At 32.4% G+C, this 23,983-nt stretch overlaps 2 protein-coding genes across 7 annotated transcripts; both read right to left on the bottom strand.

The window, feature by feature from the left end:
- On the bottom strand, positions 2,598–5,372 carry LOC109328876. Its single transcript, XM_019562501.1, has 5 exons — positions 5,158–5,372; positions 4,865–5,019; positions 3,451–3,515; positions 3,260–3,349; positions 2,598–2,999 (listed from the first exon to the last, which is right to left on the bottom strand). The coding sequence occupies exons 1-5, from the start codon at positions 5,265–5,267 to the stop codon at positions 2,955–2,957; spliced, it is 465 nt and encodes a 154-aa protein (XP_019418046.1). The 5' UTR covers positions 5,268–5,372; the 3' UTR covers positions 2,598–2,954.
- On the bottom strand, positions 9,150–21,823 carry LOC109330071 (sucrose nonfermenting 4-like protein). Of its 6 annotated transcripts, none has more exons than XM_019564067.1 (14): positions 21,806–21,823; positions 21,015–21,262; positions 20,745–20,832; positions 19,971–20,150; positions 18,605–18,742; positions 18,433–18,492; positions 18,020–18,109; positions 15,248–15,382; positions 12,973–13,117; positions 12,728–12,901; positions 12,362–12,425; positions 12,127–12,196; positions 10,393–10,507; positions 9,150–9,530 (listed from the first exon to the last, which is right to left on the bottom strand). In XM_019564067.1, the coding sequence occupies exons 2-14, from the start codon at positions 21,137–21,139 to the stop codon at positions 9,439–9,441; spliced, it is 1,476 nt and encodes a 491-aa protein (XP_019419612.1). In that variant the 5' UTR covers positions 21,140–21,262; positions 21,806–21,823; the 3' UTR covers positions 9,150–9,438. The 6 variants fall into 6 exon arrangements, with proteins under 6 accessions (XP_019419612.1, XP_019419611.1, XP_019419609.1 ...); XM_019564066.1 differs by lacking the exon at positions 21,806–21,823 and adding an exon at positions 21,652–21,670; XM_019564064.1 differs by lacking the exon at positions 21,806–21,823 and adding an exon at positions 21,494–21,644.

Below are 23,983 nucleotides of genomic sequence, written 5' to 3'. Positions count from 1 at the left end.
ATACCTCATCCCAACCCAATTAGCCTCTACTGTGACAACAATTCAGCTCTCCACATTGCAGCCAACCCGGTCTTTCATGAACGCACCAAACACATTGAAATTGACTGTCACATAGTCAGGGAAAGAATTCAGAATGACACTCTTCATCTCTTACCAATTCCCTCCTCTTCACAACTTGCTGACTTGCTCACCAAACCTCTATCCCCAAAGCCATTCCAATCCAACATTTCCAAGCTTGGCATGCTCAATTTTCACTTGCCAGCTTGTGGGGGGCTGTTGGATATCACACCTGCTAGCCAAGAACAAACCCACATCGAAGAAATTAGCCCAAGAAAGAAGAAGAAAGAAGGAAAAAAAACTCATAACTGTTTTGGCGGAAAAAACGGTTATGGTAGTTAATTCTGTTTTGTTGGTTATTTTGCTGTTTAAATTCCCTCTCTCTGTTTTTCTGTATTCATTGAGATAAATCATTCAATTCTTCTTATAATAATTGATTCACACCATTTCCTTTTCTTCCTCTTCGATTCACTGTCTTCTTCCTCAATCAATCTCTTTCTTCTTCTTTGCAACCATGGATGTAACCATGTTTTACAGTTTATTTACAATCAAGACACAACTCAACATGTTGGAAGATAGTGAGTTTTAACCTTTATTTTGTCTTCACAAATTATAACCACTTTCATTTATTTTGCAAACAAGTCTACAATGACTTCGATCTCCAGCCCTCAAGGCCTCAGTCCAACCCCTCCAGCACCATATCTTCCCAATCTCAAAATCAAGAAGCAACACACAGAGAAAGAGAAAGAGAAAGAGAATGGAGAAAGAGAAGAAATCACTATAAGAATGGAGAAAGAAAAGAAATCAAAATATAACCTTGTGGAGAAGACAATGGAGATTGGAGTGTAGGGGATTTAGGGGATATCAGGGATGAGGAGAAGACACAGACTAATGGATACACGACATTGCAATATGTTACTAACATGGATCACAATGAAAACCGAATGAGTAGGTAGCCGTCCGAACACAACACGAATTTAATGAGGAAAACTCAATTTGATTGAGAACTGGTTTTATCTGAGTTTAACTTCTGGGTTCGGATTTGGTATAGTTAACACCCGAACCCGATTAATGTATATAAAATTATTAAATTAGACATAAATTCTTATATAAAACATATATATAGAAATTTGACACATATATATAACCTATATATATAAATATATGTTTTGAGTGAGTTTGTATCAGGTTCGGGTCACCCGAAATCCGATACAATCAGGGATTGTAGTATTATTTTTAACCCGCTTAATTTGAATTCGGGTTTGGGGTTGGGAAAGTACAAACCCGACCCCGATTCGTCCGGTTGTCATTAATATTATGTTTAGTTAATGGTATAAATGTATTTGCATTTATTGCAAGTACCCATTTGTAACTTGTATTGTGTACATAGGAAAATGCATAAAATTCTTCTATATTTTATGTCTTGGAAATAGTATATGAACTATTTTTTTTTCTAATTACCCATTAAACTTTAATTGTTAGTGAATTTGACCATTGTGTAAATATATTGTTAAATTATTAATAGACCAATAATGAAACCATTATAATCACACTCACAATAGTAGCAATACAATAATACAAGTTAGTCAGCGTTATATCCGGAGGAAACTGCAATTAAAATATAAATTTACTTGAGAATATGACAAGTAAATTCGAGTTAAAGGTGATTAATGAAGTAAGATTTCTATATATAAAAAAATAAAATAAAATAATAACAATATAACAATCGGATTTAAAATAAAATGATAATATATTTTTCAATTCCTATTAATTTAACATTATTTTTATGCAATGACCAATTTTATCAATAATTAAAATTTAAAAGATACTTAGAAATAAAAAATAGTTCACAGTACTTACTTACAAAATGCATATAATTTAAGGTGTTTTTATAGACTTTTTCCCTAAAAAAAAATAACATTACAATACTTCAATGTTTGAATGTAAAATTTGAATCCGGGAGAGATACAATGGATAAGTTGCTACTGGAACTCTTCATGGAATTTTCCTGAAGAGAAAACCTATTTGCAATTCAAATAAGCAAATGTCCACCATGTAACATCTAGAAGAGTCCTTTCCTACTATTGAGCTCCACCAAGAGCGATATTACCCATGTAGAGAAAACAAACATTGGGAATATGCTTGAAGGTAGGTTTTGAAAATAAGATGATTACAAGACACTTGTGAAGATTGTCCTAGGACTCAAATTTTACATTCCCATGATGTTATTTTAATAAAATATATATACATGATGATGAACCAGTGTCAGAATGTATAATTTTGTTCCAACAATCATTTGTTGGAGGTGGATTTTATTTATAAAAAATCATTATCAATTAATTAGTTCATTTCCAACACTTGTTCTAAAGACTGAGACTGTGATGGTTTGTGGGGATCAATTAATGAAAAGTTTTGGCTTATAAAGACTGAGATAATAGTCGGGTTTGAAGTAATTATCTCAGGTGCAACGTTTTTATTACTTCAAACCTGTCTATTATTTATAACCCATATAAACAACACACTTGTCAAATCGTGACAGGTACCGAAACTAATTGCTCTTTAACATTCATATTTAACCATCTGAATAAAACACAATTTCAATGACATCATCCTACCCGTATCTTCATTATCTTTAGATTTTGAATAAATCACACTTTATACTTTCCATTATATTCTCCCTGAAAGAGACTAAAAAGAAAAGTTCATACTCCTATATTCTACATCATCAGAAAGGGCAATTGCATCAAAAGCGCCAACAGAACATTGCACCTGAGATTCTTCTTACTAGTAGCTAGCAAATTTGAGTGAGGAAAGAAACCATGGCAAAAAAAAATTCATTTTCATCAATCCCCATTTCCAAAAATCATGTAGCACAAACCAGTTCAGAACTTAAGCTGCTATTTACGCTTTTTCACTACAGCACATCCATGGTCATCAACATCCTGAAGCAAAGCAAACCAAGTTAATTAGATGGAAAAATTATGTGAGACCTTCCTCTAATGTGTCTAGCGTGCAGTTCACGCATTGGAATCTGATGTGCATCAACCTGGACCAAATTTTGATATAGATTCATCAAATGAGTGTAATGGTCTCGCACTCGTTATATTCAATGGTCTACATTAACGCACATTCGCAAAAATATCATTAGAAGTCACCCAAAACTTATCTATGCAAATAATGAATCACAATAACGAAAAATGACCTTTTGCTTTTTCTTTTTTTTATTTTTGTTTTTCTTCCTCTTCTTCAATTGCTTCGTCTCAGAAAGTTCCATTTGTTCTTCACTAAAATCCTATCAAGATCATAAACAAATTGGAGAAGGTGAAATAGGCAGATATTCCAACAGCTATTCAGACACCACTAAGGCACTAACAGTATTAAAAAATCAGGAACCTTAAAATCAGGGTCACCAAAGGAGTCTACATGCCGAACACTTCTTCTTGGATTAGAAGTACCACCTAAAGTCAAAGAGAAACATAAAAGATTACACATTATGACTCTCATGCAAACTCAACTGAAGACATGGATAAAGAAACCAAAAGAACAAATATCGAACAAGAAAGCTTATGTTTAAAAGGGAGACATAGGAAGCGTAAGAGTATGAGTGCATGTTGTGACTCTAATCTGGTAGGCTAAGAGTAATTATATAGACACACATATATACATTATTATATAAGAGGACGAGAAATGCTCAAGAACCACACTTATCTGTACATACAGAATGATTATGAAAGATATTCGAGATTTGAATAAAATACTTCGTAAGAATCAATAAAACATACTTCCAAACAATTTGGATCCTAAAATCTAATCACAACCAACTTATTTCAAACAATCACACCCTCACTATATATATAATATATATAGGAAGCGACTTATGTAAGAATAGTTCTTATTGTGAGAAATGTGAACAATTAATATGGACTATTGAATCTGATTTGAATAGTGAAGATTAAAATTTAAATGGACATGACTTTTTTAAGTAGTCATGTGACCACTAAATAACTTTCAATCTTAACCATCCATGTATGGTTGTATGACACATATTTATTGTTCTCGAAGTTTTTATATGAGAATTGTTCTCACTTCAGTCATTTCATATACATATGTGTATATATATATAATCCCTGCCTTGCTTGGCCCTCTGCACAAGCAAATTTAGTAACAGAAATCACAATTTTGTGCAGAGCCAAGATAAAGTCACAAAGGCAAATAGATATGGTGCAACAGTACCTTGCACAGCACCTTACCCTAACAATAGGTTTCAAGCAATCACAACTTGTCTATGTGACCACACTTGGACCATGTCTTACAAAATACCTACCACACTCTGATTCTAAGAGTATAAAGATGAAGAATAATTTTTAAAAAGGGAAGAAAAATAAAAAATAAACTAGGTATGAGTGGGTATATGTAAACACAATTATTGATGTTACACAAGGTCATATAGATTTGATTAAAATACACTCATACTTATACTACTAACAACCATCAAAGCCGGCAAGCTGAATCACAGAACAAGAAAAACAATGGTAAACACCTAAACAACTCTTTAAGACACTCTTATATAGAGTTCGAATGGATTGAAAACATATTTGTTTCAATGTTTGATGTATTTTATAAATAGAACAAAAGATAACATCATAGTTTAAAAAATGACAAATTTTGATTTTGCGAAAAGGGTGCAATCCAGGACAACAAATTAGGACACTTCCTTTGCCATAAATCTTATGCAAATAACAAAATGAAACTTAAATTACACATATCTTATTATAAATTAAGAAAAAAATAAGAAAGAGTTAGTTACTTGCAGAGACAGTCTGTTTAGCATTATTAACAGCAAGTTCAAGAATATCAGGATCAATAGAAGCCAATCCATTAGGGTCCTTCAATTTCCTCTCCAGAAACTTCGCCAAAGCCACGGCTTTATTAGTGGCCAAGGGTCCACCGGGATGAGCCAACCTATACAAAATTCAGATAAGACCCACTAAAATTGAAGGGCTGAGAAATGTAAATGAGTTCAAAATCGATTTTTTTTTTCAATATGGTGAAATTGAAATTGAACCCTAAAAAAGAGGGAAGAAGAAGAAGAAGAAAAACCTGGGTTGGGGGTTAGAAGATCGAGGAAGAGAAGGAAGAGGAGCGAATTTGCTTCCACGAAGTGCGCGTCTTTCATCTTCGGTTAGGGTTTCGATCTCTTTAATCACCATTTTCGATTTTTGGGGAAATCTCCTCCGTCGTGTGTGGTGCTTTTATTGACGCTGTGTCTTCATTCAACTGTTCCTTTCTTCTTATTGCTGGTTTTCTTTTCTTTATTTTTTGCCATTTTACATAAAAAAAATTACCGTTAAATGCCTAGGGTTTTTTTTAAGAAATGTTAAATTAATATCCATGGTGTAAAACAATTAATGCATAATTAATACACCATTTACTCTTATTTATATTACTTTCGTTAACAATCATTAAATACGAATAATATATGAGAATAATGTATTTCCTCGTATCAGGATATAACTTATCTTTTCTGGATAGTAAAAATGTGACATGTGTACTATTTTGTTTATTTTTGAAAATATTTTTTATAGAAAATGATGAAACATGACACATGTCATAACTTCACTGGTAGAAGGAGATAACTTATCTCCTTATAAAAAGAGATACTTCATTCCCTTAATATATTGGCATTGTATAAATCATCCATGAATACAAGTGAAATATGTTTTCGACCTACAATTGGTTTTGTTAAACTTAAATTAGTTATTGATTTCATTAGGGAACTATCATACTGGACCTATTGTCCCTAGTGAGATAAATTTATCAACATTAAAAAATTCATAATAATAGTTATTGTTAATACTTCTTCCTACTCTAAATTTTATAACATTATCATCCATACATAGATACTTAATAAAAAAAATTGGAAATATCATCAAATAACATATATTTTATGTTTTAATTATAAAAAAGTGCACAAATAAGTTAAAACTTAATTAAATAACTAATACTTTGTCACAATATAAGCTGAGAAATGCTAAACATAACTATAAATAACTTAAAAGTATTGTATATTTTTTTCTTTCAAAACAATGTCGTTTTAACATTTATTGCACCAAAAAAAATGATTGACTCGACCAATCCGATTTATTCACTAGTTTAAGCCTTAAAATGACATAGCCTAATCGATTGTAACGCATAGACATTTTTATGAATGACTGGAATCATAAGACTATATTTATTGTCCCGTTTTTTGTATCATTTCATGTAGTATCAATTATGATGGATTGAAATAAAAATTATTTAAATTAAAATTATAATTATTAAATATTGTTTTAGTAAATCACACTTTTCGACACAAAGCTATGAATACTTCCCTAAAATTATTAAGGTATATGTTCTCGAGTGCACCCGGTGGTCAAATCCGAGTTTTATAACATTAAACTCCATGTTCAAATATCTAGAAATATTGTGTTTGATACGTTTCATGCACAAAAAGTAATAAATAGGTCATGATTGATATTCTGATTATCAATTAAATACATTTCTTTTTTTTTCATTAAATAATAATTTTGTTAACCAAAAAATATAATAGTTTTTTAATCACATATGATATTCACTTAGCAAAATTATGTTCCAATAAATAATTACTTGATCCTTAAAAATGACAAATGAATTAAAGTAAAGTTCAAGAGCGTGTGTTAGAACTTAAGCAAAAACTATAATAATTTGAAATATTAATATAATTCTTATATATAAAAAGACTATAGGCAAACTCAGAAGTTCCACTTCCCATATTTGAGATTCAGAATTTTTTTATGCAAAAATAGATAATGTTTTTTGGTACACACTATTACATTGTCATTTCATTATTTTTTGATTAATTGTTATTAACCTTTAAAGAAAATAATTCATGTAAGCAGTAATATCACAACAATGTAAAAAAAATTACATGCATGAATATTAAACTCTTAGATCTGTTTTACATAATTTTTTAAAAAGGGTAAAGTATTTTTTCACTCAAATTTTTGTATGGTGTCATGTGTCACCCCCCTTCGGTTCTTGGCTCTAATTCCATAAATTCAAGAGTCCTAAAAAACAAGGGGATTATCGTTCAATTTCATTCCTTGGTAGTAGAGCTGTCAAAATGGACAAATTCGCTCGGGTCGGCTCGTTAAAGTCAAAAAATTTATAGGACCTGAGTATCATTTTAGGTACTTTTTATAGAATTCAAGCTTTTTAGCCTGACCTAATCGGGCTATTTTAAATCCGGGCATGGGCTGAGCTTACCCGGGTGGAGCCAGGCTACCCGTTTACTTATTTGTTTTAATCTTTTTTGGGAACTTTGGCTTGGTAATAAGCACTAAATGAAAATTTACAAAACAACTTATAATAAAAAATAGATAATAAGTATTATGTTATTGTGTATTTAATTCAATTTAACTTTTACCACACAAACAAAACAAAGAAAATAATGTTTACAACAAAACTAAAATCAACATAAATTGTTTATCATAGAGAAGTCTACACAACCAAATTTAATATAATAGTTCACAATGAAAATGTTGACAAAGAACATACAAAAAATAATATTTTTGATAATATCCAAATGTTTATATATTAAAGTGAAGTTACAAATTATATTGTATTAGAGAGTGAGAGTCCAATAGAAATGAGAGATTTAATAAAAATGTTATGTTAAAAATCATACACGTGGATTTAACATCACGTCTTAACTCAAACACACGGCATTATAGATCTTTAAGTTTGGTTGCATTTGGCGTAACAAATGTGTTGAAAACGTTATATGTTAATATCAAATGATACATATCATTTTAAATAGATTAATATGTTAAAAAATTTAAAAATATATTTTTTAGTGTATGTGGACCAACCCGCTTAAGGCGGGTTTGGGCTACAATTTGGTAGGCATAAATTGTATCTGGACTTTTTAGTTCGACCCAATTTAACCTGAACCCAATGTAAGCTAGCCTGAACACATCCAAATAACCCGTTTTGACACCTCTACTTGGTAACATTCACATGATTATTGCAAACTCTTGATGGCGTTTTAGTATTGGTTCATATTGTTAACCAAGAAGTTTAAGAAGTTGTCTCATTTTAAAGGTGAATTTTAAAAGGAAATAATATATTCTCCTACTAAATTATTTTATTAATTCTCTTACCCATAAGTAAGTGACATATATCATAAGATTATTTATTAATAATTGATTTACAAGTTACATGTGTCTCTTTCTTGTAGATAAAAGGATTAATAGGAGAATACGAAAAGACTTATGATTCTACTAATTATCATTCATTGATTTGCATGTAGAATGGGTTTCTGTGTGAGAAGTTGATTGGTTGGATCAAGGCATGGTCTTTTTTGGTAATTTATTTGTTATTGTTAATGGAAGTCCAACAACCGAGGCGTGATTCCTCTTCTTATTAGTTTAGGGTTATAATTAGAAAAATATCACAAAAGCTTATACCTTCAAATCCAATCAAGTTTACTCTTATTAGAGAAAAAAAATGTATGCAATGAAAATTTATACATTATCATTACATCATTCAAAATTAATAATCATTAATTCTTCAAACAAATAAAATACAAATAAATAAAATGCATGGATATTATACTTATTCTACTAACTCCCAATTCATAATTAGTTTATCCACAATTTTAATATATAAGACCTCATTAACATATAAGTTTATATAATAAACTGATCACCCCAATATAAATTCATAATATATTGTATTTTGGCTGTAAATATTTAGTCAGTTCATCATTCACAATTCATTTATATGATTTTTTAATAATAATAAAATATGAATGATGGATAATACAATGACATTACATAAAACTCATACTACCAGTTCATACATTCTTAACCATATAATATTTGAGACAAAAATGTGGAAACAACCATAGTTATCTTATTTACATATTTAACATATAAATCAATAAACTGTAAAATCATAAATGCAATTGAATAATTATCAAATCATGCAAGTCCTTAGATAACTATATTGTTGCTCAGAACATTTAAACATATTTGGGCCATGTTAAAGATAATATATCAGGAGCACTAACATACTTAAAAGATAATATGAATGGAGAGGGATGAATAAATTTTGGGTTCAACCAAATACTCTCTAAATTTACATTCCTCTTTTTCTAGCCTAAAATCATAAAAAGAGGCAATAAATCAAAGAGGCCAATACAATTGCATTACAATGAAATGAGATAAAATCAACATATAGAAAGCAAAAAATCTCTTGACTTTTTGGGCAAACAATGGTGTTCCCAAAATGCATGCTGATGTATAATAACCACTGCAGAATTGCACATATCATTTTTACTTCTTCAATTACTAATCAAAACTAACCAAGGAAGAATTTGAATATGTCACCCAATGAAACAATGCCTTCTACACGGTTGCTTCCAGCTTCCACAATCACAATCCTCCTGACACCTAAATTATTGATTTGACAGCATAATATTTTCAGCACAACAATCTTTAAAACGAAATCGACTCCAACAACAACCAAGTCTTATCAACTAGATCGGGAACAATAACAACAATCAAGCCTTTATCTCACTAGGTGGGATTGGCTATATGGATTGAACAATACCAATGCTCTATCATAAATCAAGTTCATTAACGAAGCATTGATCTCTACGTTTTTTCTAATCATTTCACATATGGTTTTTCATGGTCTCTCTCTTCCTCTATGGAAAATCAACTAGATCAGGAAAAAATACAAAGTACAGCTAAATCAAATTAACAAAAAATTAAAGCAATAAATTGAATATCCAGGTCGTAACTTAGAGACACAGCATGTCTGAGTCCTCATTTATGATGATATGTTCCCCCTTGTTATCCAAACATTATCTTATAATTGAAAATAGAGGAGAAAACAACCCACACTACAATTTTTAGTTCGACCGGAAAACTGTCAGAAAGTTGAGGGTGGTGAAAAATCTGGAGGATGGAGAACTAACCCATCGGAACATAGAAAGTTGACTCACATTGTCAAATATGGCAACCACAAACAGCGTAACTGTAGTATATATCATAACATGGGAGTAAAATAATTCATTACCATCCACATTCATTGAAAAATTAGGAGTAGAAAGTCTACTGGGATACTTTTACGATCAATATTGGAAGATACAACAAATGAACGGTCAGAAGAAGTGAAGGTTAACTCCGGAAGACAATGACCAGGATGAAAATTTCAACAAAGTGACCTTCAATTAACATCAAGCTCAATAGTTACATAGAAAAGGAAACTGAATGTCATGCTTCATTGAAAAAGGGAAAACAAACCCACCTGGATTTGCCAATCGTTCCATCACTTTATGCAGAGAATCAGACCGCAAACACATCTGACACCGTTGACTTCTAAACTCGTAGGGACTATTTGCGTCCTGGCCCAACTGCAAGGCCTGCACAATAAAACATGCAAGAGATACTAAGATCTCGAGAATAAAATCACAACACGAACTTCCTTAATCAATGACACAAAAAGACCTTTATAATTAGACGACATTTTTAGCGTAAACTACAGACTAGGAGTGCCAAATGGACGAGTTACGACAAATTCTTTCTTGGATGATAACGAATTATGAATGGGTCAAACAAAACAATAATCCATTTATAATCTGTTAAAAAGAATTAAAAAAATTCAACCCATCCATGACTCATCTAGTAAATGACTATCACCACCCCTTTATCACTTTCCATGGATGAATATTCGTATCTTATACATCCTAAAATGATATTATTTATTTAAGGTTATATTAATCTTTTCTGATTCTCTGGTACAAACAAAAAACTTCATCCAGATATTTTTCTCCAAAATACCTATTGCACACATAAACTCCAACAACCCACTTAAGCAAATAATCGAAGTAATATCTAGTGTGCACATGTATACCAAGGTGCAAAACCCCTCAACCACACATGTCCCCATAGTAAACCTTGGTTAAACCTAATATTATCCAGCTCTACAGATTGACATTGAATAACAGCTTCATACAGTTGGGCTACAATTGGTGTATCTGCTATGATGTCAGTTGATTTGGAAGCACCAAAAGAAAGGTTTGGATGAGCTTTGCTGTTTTTCCTGCAAAGCATGGAGCTCGGTTCCACAGGTCCATTACTCTAGCTCAGGGAACAACTAGGGACAACTTGGGATATTGGCTGATTCCATAGCGAACTTCAAACTAAACAATGAGGGGCTGTAATCGTTTGAGGAGATCAGGTACAAGAAGTGAGAGGAGTGTCCTCCATTGGATCACTATTTTATCGGCGATTTAGAAGTCAGCCACAGCATTACAGACAGAGGCGTAGGCTTCGCCATCACAAATGGTCCCATTGAACATTTTTTTGGTTTCCCAAATATCCTTCCACTCGATTGGTGAGACTGATCTCCTAGGGTATAGTGATACGCCTAAGCAAGGAACCCTCAAGTTAAATTTGGTCCAATTGATTAGCAGAAACCCAACCGATCTAATTTTAATTTTACGTGTGAGCATGTTTGCATGTGGATGGACTGGCATGGCTCATGGATAAATGATCCGCATGCCAGCGCTACCACAGACTGAAATAGACACTAGTAAAAATATTTCAGCTTATAAGAAAATTCTCTTCCTTTTAAAATAAAAGTATCAAACTCAATTAAAATCAACAAAAGTGAAAGGAGATAAAAAGAATTGCACAAAATACACAAGTCTTGACCGTTGTGCACTTAAATTGCATATTAAAAAAAAACATCCGGTGAAAGGTAAACTAACTGATAAGCTATCCGCAGCAACCAATGAAAACACCTACAAAAACTACACCCAAATCTAAGAAATATGGCAATCTAAACAGAGGGAAGGAACCAATAGGCATGACAGTACATCTACAGAAATTAAAATACTCCGGTATCCTAGGCACATGAGAACGCCTAATCAATTTAATGAGGAAAAGATGGAGCAATTATGGATTTATTTTTTAATTTTGAAACATAAACTGTCAGCAGATGTTTATTGCTGCACAAAAATAAAAAAACAAAACTTGCCTGTTGAACAGTCATTTCGTCAAGATTAATATGTGTATATGCTCTGTCCTTTGCCAAAGCTGTTATATCACTATCAATAAAGAGGGGAGGGGAGGAAAAGTGAGAAACTCTTACGAGCCAGTCCAAAGAATGAAATGATAGGAAAACACTTTTATGCTAGAACCATAATGGACTTTATAGTATCTCAAAGAAGGAATCATAATGTACAATAATATGGATATAAAACACAACCAACCTCCGACAATATATATCCAGCAATGAGTCATTATCGTCAACTATTGGTATTGAACTTACTCGGGCTGCAAAAGAAAAGAGAAAAAAATATTGTAAGTATAATCATGCTCCTATTCAAACTTCCAAGCAACCATTTCTTTTATATTGTGATGCTTAAATCAGAAAATTGAATCACCCCCTAAATTCATGATCTGTTTGGATGATTAATCACATGCAGAAATCAACATTCTTATCAAAGTGGGAGAAAGCTCTCTCTACCATCAGCCTAATACGTCAGAAGAATAACAACATACCAATTTCATCACTCTTTCTCTGTATTGCTTTTCTAATGATACAATATGATCAAGGTCACACAAAAAGTTCACACCTTGAACTAATAAGTTTAGGGCTGAAGCAAGAGAAGCACTTGGTCTCAACATTGCTAGAGGCCGCCGATTTGGTTCCCCAATTTTGGGCACCCATGTTCCCACAGGTAATGCACAAATTGGAAGTTGAAGTATAGGCAACGAACTAGGACAATGCCTAAAATACCTGCAAATGCCTGAAAAATAAATGTGGTAAGAATCAAGCATACTTAGTAACGGTATACAAAAAGCTATTTTAGAAACTGACATTTCAGTATTCCTGTAAGTGAAGTGAGATGTAGTAACTGTGGAAATGAACCATCCTCAGAAGATGAATGGACAATAGGAACAATTGAAACTCCCTTTTGCAAGATCTTCATGGCAATAGCATTCAGGTTGTCATATGGTCCTGCCTGTATTATAACAGAAAAGTTCTCAAAAATATGTCATCATTTAATGATTACAGTCATTTCCCTGAACAGGTAGACACAACCCATAGTAAGATGATTTTTGGGGAAAACTTTGTACATAATGTAAGGAGCAGCTTCATTAATTCCATTATCAGAATAAGTGAGCTAACAGAACAATATAGTCACTGCAATAGAAAGGTACCTTTAATTAACGCAACAACACCGAGCCTTAATCTCACTAGGTGAGGTCACTTACATGGATTGAACGACACTATAATGCTCTATCATTATTAGGGAATAACATCTAGCCAGGTTTTATATTCAAGTGCTGCAGTTTAGCTAAATGTGTTGGTTAGCTTGTCAGTGAAGCTAAATGTGTTTGCAAGTCAGTCTATTATTCAGCTCTATAAATTGAGCTGTATCTCATCGTAATCATTATACAATTCAATATATAAAAACAGACAACTTCAAGTTACTCTTTCTGTCTTTCTATTTCTCTCTCTACGTAGTTATTCTTACATGGTATCATGCCAACAATGGCTAACGGTGCTGATCTTGGCTCCAATGCTGACACCACCACTTCTGCATCTCACACCACTACTACACCATTCCATTCCTCTCCTCCAACCGCTGCTGCACCTCTTCATGGCTCTCCTATTCTCACACTTCCACTACCATCTACCAAACTCACAGTGGAGAATTTTCTTGTGTGGCGTCAATTTGTGGTGGCTTCTCTTAGGTCAAATCATGCTGAAAGGTTTGATTTTGCATCTAAAATTCCTGCTCGTTTTCTCAGTGGTGATGATTGTGTTAATCAACTCATTAATCCAGTGTTTTCAAGCAGGGAGGAACAGGATCAAATGGTCCTATCCTAGATCCTACATGAGGAGCTTCAACCTCGAGTGGTAGGTTGCAAAAACTCTTGGCAGTTATGGCAAGAAATCGCTGATTATTGTCAAGGTCAAACGAAGGCGCATAGTAGACAACTGAGATCGCAACTTCGATCCATTACCAAAGGTTCCAGTTTCATTTCTGAATATATTACACATATCAAGGTTCTAGCTGACTCCGTAATATCCATAGGCTCTCCAATTTCACAAGCAGAGCAGATTGGTTTCATATTGGACGGTTTATCTGAAGAATTCCAGCCTCTAATCACCTCTGTTGAGAGCCAAAATGGCTGTCCAGTATGGGTTGGTGTATGTTTTTAAGAGATGCATTGATCTCTTGGAAAAGCAAAAGACAGGATTGGGTTTCTAATTTCTCAGAGGCTGAATACCATGGCAATGTCCTTAGCATGTTTTGTAATTAAGTGGTTACGGGGTCTATTAAGGGAGCTTGGTTTTATACAATATGATCCTACACTTTATATGCTGACAATACAACTACTAATCAAATTGGACCAATCCTGTATTTCATGAACGCACTAAACATATAGAAGTGGACTGTCATTCTATCAGAAAAGCCTTGGCCAGTCATATCATCTCTCTCCTCACACTTCTACTGCTCACCAAGTAGCTGATATCTTCACCAAGGATATGACTAAACAAAGGCATCAATTTCTTGTTAGCAAACTGCTGCTGTTTGATCAACCAGCATCAACATGGAGCCAGCCGCATGTTTCATATTTTGCACATGTTTGTTTCAAGTTGTCAGAATCTGTCATTATTAGCATTTATTTGGCATTAAACTTTAAAATTTCCTTTCATGTAAATGACTGTAATATCTCCTAGGATTTCTCTCGTATAGTTTCAGAATATCTACTAATTTAATGAGCACATCTCCAAGAGGGCAGATGAGTTTTTCCAAAACATTTTCCTTAACTTTTGTATGTCTCATAAGATTGTTGACAATCCTGCATAAGCTTCAAGATGAAATTTACAAATAGACCTCGTTAAGTTGTCCTTTTCATTTCATAAAGCTTGTTGCTAACACAAGTCAATGTTGAACCTGTGTTACCTAGAGATAGAAGATTGGAAAAAAAACTGCATACCTATATAATTAACTAAAGTTGCTAAATATACATATATACCACACAAAACAAGCATCCTTGTCTACATTAGATGAACCAAAACCAGTAAGTGATAAGACAATATGAGCATAATCACATACTAAATCCATATAAAGACTTACATGGATAAAACCTCTTGAAAATACAGTTCCGCGACCATTATTCTGGCTATTTAAATATGATTTTCCTTCTTTCCAAGCTGATATAGTATGTGTTTCAAGCTCTTCCTCTGTCATATTAGACCCATGGTTCCCTAGCTGAGAATAGGACAAAACAAGTTTCAACAAGCATTGCAAAATAAATATGAACACAGAAAAACTTTACAGGTAAACTTGTAAAATATTATAATAGCTAGTGGTCTGCAAAGCTCAAGAGGAATCAAAGCTCTATATTCAACTAAACCCCAACATCAACTCATGTAAGTTAACAGAAACACTTTTCTTTCTTCTTAACAAACAATACAGAAATGTAAAATTAAAATTGACTCCATCCATCGTTAAATAACTTATCCATGTTCATCAAACCCTTTAGGATCTTCAAAAAAAGGGCTCAAATTCAGAGAGGCCTCTTATGAAATGATTCGTTGTATCCATAATCAACAGCAAATAACTTGATACAAAAAATAAGTTAGATATGATTTTCCTCTTGAAAATACAGTTCTGTGGCCATTATCCTGTCTATTTAGATATGATTTTCCTTCTCTCCAAGCTGATAGGGTATGTTTTACAAGCTCTTCCTCTGTCAGATTAGACCCATGATTCCCTTTAGGATCTTAAAAAAAGAGCTCAAATTCTAAGAGACCTCTTAAGAAATGATTCATCATATCCATAATCAACAGCAAATAACTTGAGATTGAAAAAACTGTCACAATAATCTGTCAAAGCTGTTTAAGCAAACAACATGTAGAGTCAATTGTTTTTTTCCTTATATGGACATATATATATAGGGAGTGATTCAAATGAGAACCGTGAGAACAATAAATCTAGGCTTTACAACCATACATTGATGGTTAGGATTAAAAGTTAGTTATTGGTCACATGATCATTTAAAAAAGTCATGTGCATTTATCTTTTAATCTTAATCATTCAAATAAGATCCAATGGTCCACATATTAATTGTTCTCATTTCTCGCAATAACAATTGTTCTCACCTGAGTCACTTAATGACTCAAGTGAGAACGGTTCTGATATAAAAATTATGAACTAATAAATATGGGTCATAAAACTATCATGAGTAGTTAAGATTAAAAGTTAGTTATTGGTCATATGATCACTTAAAAAAGTCATGCGCATTTATCTTTTAATCCTAACCATTTAAATATGATCTAATGGTTCATATTAATTGTTTTCGTTTCTCACAATAACAATTGTTCTCATGTGAGTCACTTTCTCTCTCTCTCTCTCTCTATATATATATATATATATATATATATGAAAGTGATTATTTGTATATTGGCTACCAATTGCTGAAAGTCCTGACAACCGTTGACGAGCTCATCAAGAGACAAAGCTGAAGGATACATTTCATTATTTCAAGCAAGAAGTTGATTTCTCCGGACACCTCACGCGGACAAGTAAACTGCTTGGTTAGAATGGGGAGCAATTTACTAACTTATCAAGAATCATAAACACTATAATCATGCCATAAATATTTATTTAGTTTTCATACTCAATTTTCCTTTTCCTCTTGTTGCCTTTCTAAATTGTATGATGTCACATAAGCAATCATTAGAAGAATTTTGCATTAAAAATCTTGCCAATACAAAGAGACGGTCTTAAACTTAGCGTGCCTCCATTAAAATTAAAATAAAATCCAAAACATATACCTCTCTTAAAATTAAAATAAAATCTGAAGCACTAAGAACACCAACAAATTGCCCCTTGCAGAAATCCCAAAGAGGAGCCACATAAATTCCCTGTAAATCATCCAAATCAGAGAATTCGTACATGCAAACTTCTAAGCAGCAATAGATGAAACACCTTAACACTAAGAGAAAACTATAGCATCAGATGAAAGCAAGAAAAGGTTTAAAACTTTAAATCATCGCCAAAGCAGAGCTTTTGACACAAATTATTAAATTCCAGAGAAGAATTCAAAAAACATATGTTATTTATCTCTTATTAATCAAGGTGAAGGCAAGTAAAGTGACATGGCAGTAATGAAATATGTTTTAGCAAAATTATTCAATATATACAAAAGGCATCTGCATATTATGGTCAGAGAGAATCAAAGAGATACCTGCTCGTGCAGTACATGAAATGCCTGTTTCACTGGCAGTTCAATATCCAAGGCAACAACCTGTGACCAGGTAGGTATGACTAGATTAGTAATTTTGTATTTCGAGGTTGTAAGATTGACGACAGCAAATTGTAAATTCTGAAATCAAGAGTCAATGGTAAAACCTCCAAACCTTGCCTGACTCAGGAAGTAATTCATAAGCTGTGTGCATACACAGAAATTCAGAAATACGCTGACGGGAGATTTGTACATCGCCATCTGATGAAAGTGATTATTTGTATATTGGCTACCAATTGCTGAAAGTCCTGACAACCGTTGACGAGCTCATCAAGAGACAAAGCTGAAGGATACATTTCATTATTTCAAGCAAGAAGTTGATTTCTCCGGACACCTCACGCGGACAAGTAAACTGCTTGGTTAGAATGGGGAGCAATTTACTAACTTATCAAGAATCATAAACACTATAATCATGCCATAAATATTTATTTAGTTTTCATACTCAATTTTCCTTTTCCTCTTGTTGCCTTTCTAAATTGTATGATGTCACATAAGCAATCATTAGAAGAATTTTGCATTAAAAATCTTGCCAATACAAAGAGACGGTCTTAAACTTAGCGTGCCTCCATTAAAATTAAAATAAAATCCAAAACATATACCTCTCTTAAAATTAAAATAAAATCTGAAGCACTAAGAACACCAACAAATTGCCCCTTGCAGAAATCCCAAAGAGGAGCCACATAAATTCCCTGTAAATCATCCAAATCAGAGAATTCGTACATGCAAACTTCTAAGCAGCAATAGATGAAACACCTTAACACTAAGAGAAAACTATAGCATCAGATGAAAGCAAGAAAAGGTTTAAAACTTTAAATCATCGCCAAAGCAGAGCTTTTGACACAAATTATTAAATTCCAGAGAAGAATTCAAAAAACATATGTTATTTATCTCTTATTAATCAAGGTGAAGGCAAGTAAAGTGACATGGCAGTAATGAAATATGTTTTAGCAAAATTATTCAATATATACAAAAGGCATCTGCATATTATGGTCAGAGAGAATCAAAGAGATACCTGCTCGTGCAGTACATGAAATGCCTGTTTCACTGGCAGTTCAATATCCAAGGCAACAACCTGTGACCAGGTAGGTATGACTAGATTAGTAATTTTGTATTTCGAGGTTGTAAGATTGACGACAGCAAATTGTAAATTCTGAAATCAAGAGTCAATGGTAAAACCTCCAAACCTTGCCTGACTCAGGAAGTAATTCATAAGCTGTGTGCATACACAGAAATTCAGAAATACGCTGACGGGAGATTTGTACATCGCCATCTGATATTCTAGGCAGCAACTCACTCAATGTACCATCTGTCAAGCGGACCTGCTTTATAAGTGAGCAACATAATATACCAAATATCTGAACAATTAAATTTCAAATGCTAAATACAATTTTAAACATAAACAAAACTCAGAATCTAAGATACAATGGAACAAAAAATGCTACAAGACATAAGTTACTGGGGTAATGACAAATACGACAATTAGAAAGATTATATTTAATTTGGTCAAATATAAGACTCAAAAACCTATATATGTCAGAATTACCACATTCAAAGGCTTTCACAAATAACATGTTCTAAAATGAGTCACAAGACATTATCCAGACAGATCATTCATTCAAAAACATGGTAGTCAATCTTGGGTAGCGGCAGCGAATGACCAAACTCAAAAACGCCATAACAGTATAGCTACACAGCAGCCAATATACCAAAGATAGCAAATACAATGTAAATAAGTCTAATGCAAACGGAATATAGTCTCAGAAATCAAACTATAAAAAGTACTATAACAAGACATTTCAACGTTAATACTTGGAAGTCAAAATGTAAAAGAGACGCAATCATCATAACAAAGACACATTCAGCCTCTATTTTACCATAACAAATTATCATTTTATAAAAGATATCTGGAATTTGTTACAGTTATACTGCAGTAGTTACCAAAGGACCCATTACCTCTCTATTTTTTGGATGGCAAAACAGAGTTTAGAGTGTAAAGACATGGTGATTGCAAATGCCAGAACGAAAATAAGATAGTGATGTCTTATAATTTATAATAAGTTGTCTGTGTGATCTACATTCGAAAATAGAAAGACAACAGGTAAAAATAATGATAGAAAGACAAAATAAAAGGTCTGTGTGTTGACTTGAATTAGAAGATGGTAAGACTAATAAAAAACAAGATAAGAATAAAATTTATGCAGAAGGGTGGGCTAGGCCGGAAAGGGGGAGGATTGGCAGGAAAATGGTTGGGCTTGGCCGGAAAATGGATGGGTTGCAAAATAGAAATGTTGAACAGGTAATAGCAACCGTTCCTCCCACTATTCCCTCCACGATTCACCTGCTGTAATGGCCACAGCACTGAAACGCAATTCTAAATGAGTTCTGGCAAGCAGAGGGCCACAAGGAACCACTGCACCACTATAACGCAGCTACTTGGCAATATTGACTAAGAACTCTGCCTAAAAGTACAACATAGCCAAAAGCCAGTATATAAAAATAAGCCCTGTTGCTAACAACAATCACAACTGCCAAGGTATGAAAGACTCTTACTGTTCGACGAAAAGCCTCATTATCCACATCCATGTTATTTCCAGACGCAATCTCTGGAGTTACAACAGGTATGCAGTTAGGATCTGTAGCCAAGAAGACAGTGTTGACTATCCCATATTCTCCAGATATGTAGGGTTGATTTTCATCATGCCTCCATTCTCTATCAACAAAAAACTTGTACTGCATTCAAGTAACTATATAATAAGTATCCGGCCACCCAGAATAAAGGCCAAACATTTTCTCAAAATAGCATCTTTTGAATTCCTCCACTAGTACTTACGATAATCAGACACATGCAATCTCAAACATGAAGTGGATAAATATTACTGCTCAAACTCAAATAACCATCATAGTGAAAACAAAACATTTATTAAAAATATTTAAAAAGCTAAAGTATGAGACGGAACTAATAAATTCTAAACCCATGTAAATAACCTCAAGAGCTATTATTCCATTACACTTCCATATGAACCAAACTTTAAATTAAACAATGAAATTTATACCCTTTATTCTCCTATTTAGCAGCAAATATAGAGCTAAGTCGTGCTCATGCGACAAAGGAATGCTTGGCTACTCAAACATTTTTATCAATGCTTACCAATAAAAACATCTAGTACAACAAAACCAGATAGCCACAAAATATGATTTAGAAAGACTGAAACTTCTACTCAATCATCAAATAATCCAGTACTAAAACGAAATTCCAGTCCTTTTCTTCCGCAAGATAGAAAAAGCAAAATGCATGCACTTAGAATTACAGTAACATAGACTGACCTGATGGCAACCAGGGGGCACACTATAAACAACTTGGAATACAGTGGGGCAACCTTCAACCGGTGACATCGGTAGAAGCTCAGACCACCTTTGAGACAAAAGTTAAATTAAAAATAAAAACTAACAACAACAATAGCAACAACAGAAATAATAAAGGTCACAGGAACCCCACGAAAAGTTGATAAGCAACAACAAGATAGACTTAAACTAGAGCATTTTCACCAAAATGGATAACAAACATTAAAATGCAATTATCAACAAAACACAGACCGGGTGAAAGAACCACTGAGGAACACACTCCTTCCTCCATATGGCCACACAAATCGCATCGGAATTAGCACTATCCCTGAAGCACCACCCACATCCCTTGCAGAATCCATGCTTTGACTGAACATTTCACCTCTAATTCAGAGTACTACACTTAGAATACCTTCCAATCACCACACTTCATCGCAGCATGTCAACTTGTTCAGTTCACAGGTCTCAAATTCGAGTTAATGCAGCACCAATTTAATGCACTACATAGCAAAAAGAAAAAAGAAAAAAATCAACTCCAGATGAAAACCAACTATGATAATAGGAAAAAAAGAATCAGATTTTGATGCTTTTAACGACCCAAAAATAGAAAACAGAAACTGCCCATTTTTACTGCAACAGAATCAAAGAAAAAATCGAACTGGGTAGGAAAATTATCACTCCCAATTAAATTTGCATGCAACAAAACCCTAACCCTAAAATATAAAACCTACCAAATCTAACCTCGAAAAGCCACGAAATTGGGAAAAATTCTGGGCGGAACAAAGAAAAATCGAAACACTATTGAAACATAAGAACAATATGGTTGAGAAAACCAAGAGAAATTTATGCCAGAAGGGGAAAAAACAAAACGAATAAAATAAAAACTTACAAAATTGAAATTGAAATAGGGTCGATGATGAATTATTATGAAGGAGCTACTTGCTAAAGCAAAAAATTGTGATTGTGAAAATAGCAAAATGGTTTGAGCGGTTAAATGTAAAAGACATCACATAGGAAGAGCACGTGTGGTTTAACTCTCTTACCAATTTGTAGTAGTACCAAATGTTTCTTTTAGGTACATTATTAGTACAAAAGGTTTACGTAAGGTTAAGTATTTATATAATATATAAATAAATTATATAATAAAAATTTATACAATGTCAATATGTTATTTATCATTTACTTATACTTTTTTAAAAATTAATTATGATTAAACATAAATTATAAATGATATAATAACAGTGTATAAATATTTTTCTCTTTTACCTTTTCATAAGGAAATAATAGTTAGTTTTTTTGTTGGTAAGATTTACACGATCAACTTTTACTCTATAAAATGCTTACTCCAACCTCTTATCACTCTCTAAGGGTAATGTATTTAATATTTTTAGATATTAAAGTCCAGAAATGTTCACCATCTATCTACTATTTAATATTTAATATGAATAGAAAGGGTTTGTGTTTTCACTAAAATGGACCCTGAAAATTTGATATATGTTATTTATGGGGTCCTTCTGGTAAATTGCATTGCTTCCATCACTTCCTTCTTTTACTCATTTCACAAATTGTTTTTCCAATCTTATACCCCTTTTTCTGCCTAATCAACAATTCCTGCTATCTGCACTTATTCTCACTTCTCCCTTCCAATTGTAAATTCTATTATTTCATTCATTTTTAATTTTGTTTTTTTCTTCTGTTTTTCTCTTTTTCTAATATTTAGACAATTCCAATTCTCTACATGGAACGATAATGTTCCTCTCTCATTTCAACTTTTCCCTTTCAATTGCACTTTCTATTATTTTACTCATTTCAATTTTTGTTTTTTCTTCTTTTCTAATATTTAGATTCCCTCAAATTATCTTTACATTCGGCTTTCGATGATTATAAGGTGTCTCAATCCCTATGGCTCAGTCACCATTGTTGTTATCAGATTTTTTTTGGACCGAAGCAGAACATGACAACTTCCTCCAACCTCTTCATTTGTAAAGTTTGTTTCTTTAGTTCTCATTTCTTACTTTAGTGATAGTTAATTTTTTATTACACTTTCGTGTTTAGTGTTTTTCTTTTAACTATCGATTAGTTTAGGAATCATTATTTTTTTTACAAAAACATACTGTTTTTTCACACAAACATATTAGGGATTAACTAGAGAGATGTTAAATAAATTTAAAAATAACATGTATTACAATATCATTAACAAATGTCATGTCCTCTTGTGATGTTGAAATTGTTTCCAATCTCACACCCTTTTTCTATCCTAATGGGCAATTCATGCTCTCTACAGGTCACAATAATGTTATTTTCTCATTATCATTCTCACTTTTCCCTTTCAATTGTAGATTTTATTGTTTCTTTCATTTTTAATTTTTTTTCTTTCTAATATTTAGACAATTCTTCTCTCATTCTCATTTTTTTCCTTTCAATTGCATTCTCTATTCTTTCATTCATTTCAAATTTTGTTTATTCTCTTTCTAATAACATGTAACATACAATCAATGTTTTTCTAGGAATTAGCTTTAACTATATGAATAATTGTTTTTCTTTTAACCATTAATTAATTTAGGAACCAAACATTAATTTAGGTATATCCACTAACAATCAGTTTTAACTCTAAAATATATTTACATTATTTGTGCATTCTAATTAAACGTAATGATGAGAATAATAAATAAAAGTAACACTAAATCAATGTAAAAGAGGATTTAAAAGGACAAAAAAAAATAAGGCATTGTAGAATTGATTGTGAATCTCATGATGTTTCATAAAGAGGTTGGGTTGAGGTGCTAAAGTTAGAAGAGAGAAACAAAAATGAGATTTAAGTGTAAGGTTTTGATGCTGCATAATGAAGTAATACTTGAAAATTTCTTCTTATATTGAACTAATAGTATACCCATGCAATTCATACGGACTATTCCATGTTCGTACTGAAAATGTATTTAATATTTATAGTTAAATGAAAGATCTATAAGTTATATACAAAATGATATACAATTAGTCGTTAGAGTAAAAGTTTTATATTGATAATGCATAAAAATTAAACTACATAAAAGAGAAGTAATATTATGATATATTCTCTATTTATATTTTATTTTTAGTAATATACTTATTTTATAATTTTACTTATTTTTATTTTCTAGTTAGTAACTATTTTTAATTAAATTTTGTTTGAATAAATTAACATTTTGTATCTCCATTTTATATCATTATTTTTATTTTTATAC

The sequence above is a fragment of the Lupinus angustifolius genome, chromosome LG16, assembly GCF_001865875.1.
Source record: "Lupinus angustifolius cultivar Tanjil chromosome LG16, LupAngTanjil_v1.0, whole genome shotgun sequence".
NCBI lineage: Eukaryota > Viridiplantae > Streptophyta > Magnoliopsida > Fabales > Fabaceae > Lupinus > Lupinus angustifolius.
Note: the sequence above shows the minus strand (reverse complement) of the source record. Positions and strands in the feature narration are given on the sequence as shown.